The 6000-nt window shown below is 42.4% G+C and overlaps 1 protein-coding gene across 1 annotated transcript; it reads left to right on the forward strand.

Moving 5' to 3' along the window:
* Positions 1-4061: 4061 nt before the first annotated feature.
* c15h3orf80 (chromosome 15 C3orf80 homolog) lies at positions 4062-5342 on the forward strand. The gene has a single exon (XM_084064516.1). It carries the CDS (start codon positions 4405-4407, stop codon positions 5101-5103), a length of 699 nt encoding a protein of 232 aa, XP_083920642.1. The 5' UTR covers positions 4062-4404; the 3' UTR covers positions 5104-5342.
* The last annotated feature ends 658 nt before the right edge of the window (positions 5343-6000 follow it).

The raw sequence follows: 6000 nt of genomic DNA on the forward strand, positions 1-6000 counted from the left end.
GATAACCGTGACATTGAACACTGGGCGGTCTATACATCAACATCTCTGACAAGAATATGAACGCTGCCATTCATCACTACACAGGCCTAATGGAGCCCATAAGGCTGAATTATTAAGCACAACACAAGAGGCTCTTGTGCCACATTAAAGGAAACATACAGAACAGTACATTTATTGTGGTAATATATTAGGTGTTATTGCTTTAATTGTTAGCCGGGCAGGAGGCTACAACTTTGTGTATTCATTTAAGCTAATGCAGTGGGAGCACATTCTTCTTTCTGTGGCTAGTGTTAACAGCTCTGTCATGCTGTTAAGGTTAAGGTTCAGCTTTAGTTCTCCCTGTCATCATATCTCCTCTTCGCTGATTCACTGAATCAAAACCCTGTTGCTCTGTCTCTCTGTGTCCGTGTTTCAGTCTGTCCTTCCCTGCCTACATCCAAGAATTCCAAATCTCATCATCTCTATTAGATTGTAGAAAACTTAAAAGAACATGCTATGGGCAATTTGGGCATAATGAGGAGGATGGTGTGGTGGGGACATCATCCAGAACACTTGTCCCTTTCTCCATTTCCTAAGGGGATATGGTTGATCTCCAATTAGTGTGATGTGGCTGCTGAAAGATCCTTTTAGATGGAGGGAGAAAAAGATAGATGGACAGAGAGAAATACATTGAGTATATTCAATCAATCTTGCTTACCCAGGGCCTGCACTTTGTGGTGGCTTTCAGGGAATTAAGGGAACATGGAGACAGGAAGTGGTACAATGATACAGACTTGTAGGCTGCTAGATGATAAACAGAAGAGAGAAAAGAGAATATTAAACATTAATAAGTTGCTGTTGAAACACTGTGAATACTGTGAACAATGACAAATGTAAAATGTGCTTAAATTAAGTATTAATTAGTAAAGCATGATATGTACGTACGTACGTACGTATGTACGTACATACATACAGTCATACATACATACATACATGGAATCCCCATCGATGATGTCGCGGGTAGGCAGGTTTCTGAACTGTCCATAGTCCACCAATGAGACGTAGAGTGAGTAGACAGAAAGTGTGCCATCCTATAATGAGCATTAGTGAGGACTAATTAAGAAGATATGGTTGACAATGGGTGAATTGCTGTAACTTAGACTGCTGTAACATCTGACCCCTTCACAGGATAAATGATAGTACATGAATAAACTGCAGCATTCATGTGTTATATTCTTTGAAGTTTGAAAGTCATCTGCTATATGCTATGCTATTTATTGTTTTAGGTTTAGGTTGAAATGTCTTGTCTTTTTGTTTTGTTTTTCTTAAAAAAAAACATAACAAAAGTTAACATTTAATGAAGTTTATGCTTACAGCTGTTTTTCGCCCTCCACCTGCAATGGAGCATTCTTTTTACATTTACCAGTTTATTGATTTTTACATCTTCATATTGCTGTAATATCAACAACATTGTCAAAATAATTGTCAAAACAGGGGAATATAGTGGGATTTTTTTAATTGTTCATTTGTATCATATTTCTGTTAAACTGTATGTTGATTGTCCTGACAACTGGTCTAGCTGGGTGTGGCTTACTCCGTGGTCTGACGTCCTGCGTCAAACCTTTTGCACATCAATGACTTTTGTTCTGACCAGGGTGTCGGTGAGACTCCCTCAGTGGGCGGCCAGACTATGCCATACTGTGTATTGTATTGTACTCTTTGTTTTCTCTCTGTTTATCCATCACAGTCTCATTGACACTCCTAACTATTTAGAATAGGATGTAAATATTTAATTAAGACCTTTTGCTGTCATTCAAACAGGATGGTCCCATTGTAATAATACCAGAAGTTCTGCCATAACAATCCACCCGGATTTTGTGCTAATCCGGTTTGAAGTGAAATTATGGCCTTTACATTTGAGTTTGAATCAACAACAACAGTTCACCGGCAAATTCTGTAAGTGTTTTTTTGTAATCAAGTGTGTCATGAAAAATAGCAGATCAACATAAGCTCACAATACGTTGCAATGCGACTCGTTGTGAGCTTGTAGATGGGCTATTTTTGCTTTTATTTTAAACGTTTTTTTAAACATTGCACCTATGACAAACCCAAAATATGGATGTTGGGTTGAAAGTGGTTAAAACAGACTCCAACGGACTCTGTGGGCCCCCGGGCCCCACTTTGAGAACCACTGGCCTGGGCTATTGATTGTATATTTGTTTATCTGGTTAAAGCAGTGCACCCTGCTATCACGTTTCTCTAATAGACGTAGATTACAGGCCGAAATATGATGCTGCATAAATTAGGCAGCATGATGCTCCACTTCCAGTGAATTTCATGTCATAATGCTCCAGTAATTGGATTTGGCACATTGTGCATTAGGCCTTGCTAAGGAGAGGAACAAACACAGACTGGCAAAGAGTAATGTTAAGGGGGAAATGTTCCCAGTTCATAGAGAATCCTTCACATTTTACAAGACTCACAACAGTTTTTAGATTCAAGATTTGTATTGTTAGATATGAGTAGGTCTATACAAGAATAATATCATTTAGCATTGGTTCCTCAATATGATAGCAATATTATAGCAATAAAAAACTATAACAAATAAATAACAATAATAAAATATTGCAGGAGTAGTTCTACTACTTCTAAGCTACCATGCTATTGTAACACCATGTGGGAAGAGCCACAGGCCCATGAGGGAAGACCCTTCAGGCTGAGCTTCTCTGCTACATTCATCCCCGTTTGACTCCCCGGCACCAGTGTAACGCCCGAGATTCGAACCTGACTCCTCCACATTTATGGGAAACCAAACATCTACCACTAGGTTGAGAGGGAATCCCCCTTTTGACCTGGGGAAATCCTTTTGGCCTTCAGTCTGAGCTGTCATCAGTAAGATCCTCTTTTATTTAAGATGCAGTAACAATCTACACACAATAAAATTGTCATGTTAATGTAACGCTGGTCCTTTTTTGCTATAAAATTGCTATAAAAAGTATTGAGCTAGTGAAGACAGTGTGCAGGTGTTATATATATATATATATATATATATATATAATTATTTTATCACCAACAGACGTTGCCAATATTGCATTCAGGTGTGCAAAAGACTTTGGGTTACACTCATAGAGTTAAATTAACATTGATAATTTCACTGTGCAGTATGCATTATTGTTATCATAATATCATATAATTATAATAGGACTTTAAGTAAAAACTAACTACTGCAGCCATTGGTTCATTGCAATAGATCAAGCTGCATATAGGTTGACTGACTTTAGGACTCTGAGTTCAAACAACTTCAATCAAGAAGCCAGTTATTTAAGCTCATGGAAATTAAGTTATCTGGAAATGTTCCTGGACGTTGCATGCATGCAGCAGTGTGTGGCCCTCCAGTGTGATGTAGGCCAGTGGTTCTCGACCTTTTCAGGCCGCGACCCACCAAAATAATCATATTTGAACCGGGGACCCCCCACTTTGACAAGCACTTGGAATGTAGGAGTTGAGGCATTACATTTAGTTTGACTGGGTTCTCATGCAGATAAATATTGTGATAATAGCTGATCTACAAGCTCACTATGAGTCGCATGTTGTGAGCTTGTAGATCAGCTATTGTCACAACGTGTGCCTCTTTCTTATATTATTTGATAATTTGTCCAATGGTTGACCAGTTTTTTATACTGTAGTATAGTTTATTGATTACTTTTGATGCAGTAGTGGTCTTTTTTTCTTTTCCTTTTTTTTTGCTTTAAATCATGTGGGGACCCCCTTGGGGATCCCGACCCACAGGTTGAGAACCACTGATGTAGGCTATGTGGTATGAATCCAGGCAGGCACTCCTCTAATGGGCCATTTACAACCCCTTCAGAAGCATACATATTTTATGAGCGCATGGGGGATGGTCTGTTGGCACCCCATTGCAAGACCATCAACCTTACAGGTTGCATCATGTGGCACTGCATGGCACCCTTTAGTGACTGAGAGACTACTTATGCGGAGTCACCTGCTTCGTGCAGACTCCTCAATGTCAAACAATGACGACCATCTTTGCGGGCTACACACGGGAAGGGGGCACTCTCTACTCTACGGGGACATAATAGTTATCTTCCCGTAATAATAACCCAAGATTATTCATGATTACTATCTGCCTGCAACGGATAGATCATATATCACCGATCCTCCGTTGTGAGGCTCAGTGGGGGGGCACCTGCTATCCCGCGCCGCTCTGCAGTGACTACAGGACGGATGAGGAGAGAGGTTTGGCGCACAGCTGGAGACTGGAACCTGTTACCACCTGGAACTACTTTATTATTAAAACAATACAAGTATACGCACAGAGGACGCGCGCACTTTAACGGGGACCATCCATCCTCCTATTGGACGAGATCGGACCGAGATTTAAAAAATAAAATAAATTAAAACATAATGATGATGTCCTGTTTGCCGGGCAACGGCCGGACAACGAGCACCTTTCTGTCGGCATGTCTGCTCTCGTGTTGCCATGCCCTGCGGAGCTGCGGAGAGGAGCTCCAGTGCGGCGAGGGCCAGCAGTGCTGCCCGCCGGTCTTCTTCAGCGGCAACGGCAGCGTCAGCTCCCCGGTGCGCTGCTGCAAGCTCCCCATACACGTCTTCTTCGACAACGTGGGCTGGGTGACCCGCAAGCTGTCGGGCATCCTGATCCTCCTGCTGCTCTTCGCTATGGGCTACTTCATTCAGAGGATCATATGCCCGCGGCCCCGCCGGCGACACCCCAGCGGCGGCCACAACGACCGTCCCGAGGAGCCGGGATCATCGCTCTTTCACGGGCATGCCACCGCGTCTCAGGACTCTCTGCTGGAGAGGTATCCGGAATACAGCCTGGGGGACTTCGGATCTCCGATGATCCTGTTGCCCGCTTACGACGAGGTGAAATATTTGCCCACGTATGAAGAGAGCATGCAGGAGAGCATGCACAGGGACCGGTCGGATGATAACTTGCTGTGTGAGAATGAAAGGACGGGACCCGGCAGAGGGGGCGCAGCTGCAGAACAGATACCCGGCCAACAGAGACAGGATGCCCCGGAGGTGTCGGAGTCAGTGTCAGGGCACCAGCACAGTTACCGGGGATCCAGGAACTCTGTCTGATGGAAAATATATAGCTACAATTTTGCAGTAGCCTACTACAGTGGTGGTTTCATCCAGGTCCATTATTTATTCGCATTCGAGCCACGGATCCACTGTTTGATGAGATTTTGCCTCTCAGACCCAAAACAAAACTTAGAATATTTTGTTATCGTTGGATAAGATTGTGTCCACAATTCCATGCTGTATTGATGTTGGTACCATATAGGAGAGATAAGAGGCAAACGTTGATCAAAATAACAATTCTTCTACATTCTCTAATTGTGTAGACTTCTTGTAAATTAAGTAATGCAGATGTTTTACAACCATTTAACTCTTGAGAGTGTAAAATGAAACCAAATGGACCCATAAGGGTCCATTTGGTTTCATTTTACACTCTCAAGAGTGAAAGATCTATAGGGGTCCATTTGGTTACCAACTCTCCATCATTTAGCTGGGGACCACCTGGAACCCCCTCAAGGACCACTGGTTGAGAACCACTGGCCTACTAGGATATTTAGCTGCAGAGACCATAGTCTGGCCTGGCTATTTCTTAATATATTAGCAAGACAATTATCTTGCCGACTATATAAACTCAAGTGCAATTAATGCTGAATCTTTGGAATAAAGGAAATAATAACTGAGAAAATGTGTGTGTTTCATGGGATTGACGACACGCCTTTTGTATGCAAATTGCCTGTTTGGACGGAGTAAAGGAGATAATAAAGTAGGAGAAGGCAGCTGATATTGGCCTTTTTGTGTCAGACAGCTCATTTGGCAGCGGTACAATCGCATTAGGCAGGGTTGCATTGGGCTTTACTTTAGTGCTTAACATTTCAGTGGCACCATGAGGCAGTTTCTCTTCTCTCCCTTTGTCTTTCCTGAGCTTGATCTTTAATCTGAAGACAAGTTATTGTCTAA

Source organism: Gymnoscopelus microlampas, assembly GCF_963454915.1.
Source record: "Gymnoscopelus microlampas genome assembly, chromosome: 8".
Lineage (NCBI taxonomy): Eukaryota > Metazoa > Chordata > Actinopteri > Myctophiformes > Myctophidae > Gymnoscopelus > Gymnoscopelus microlampas.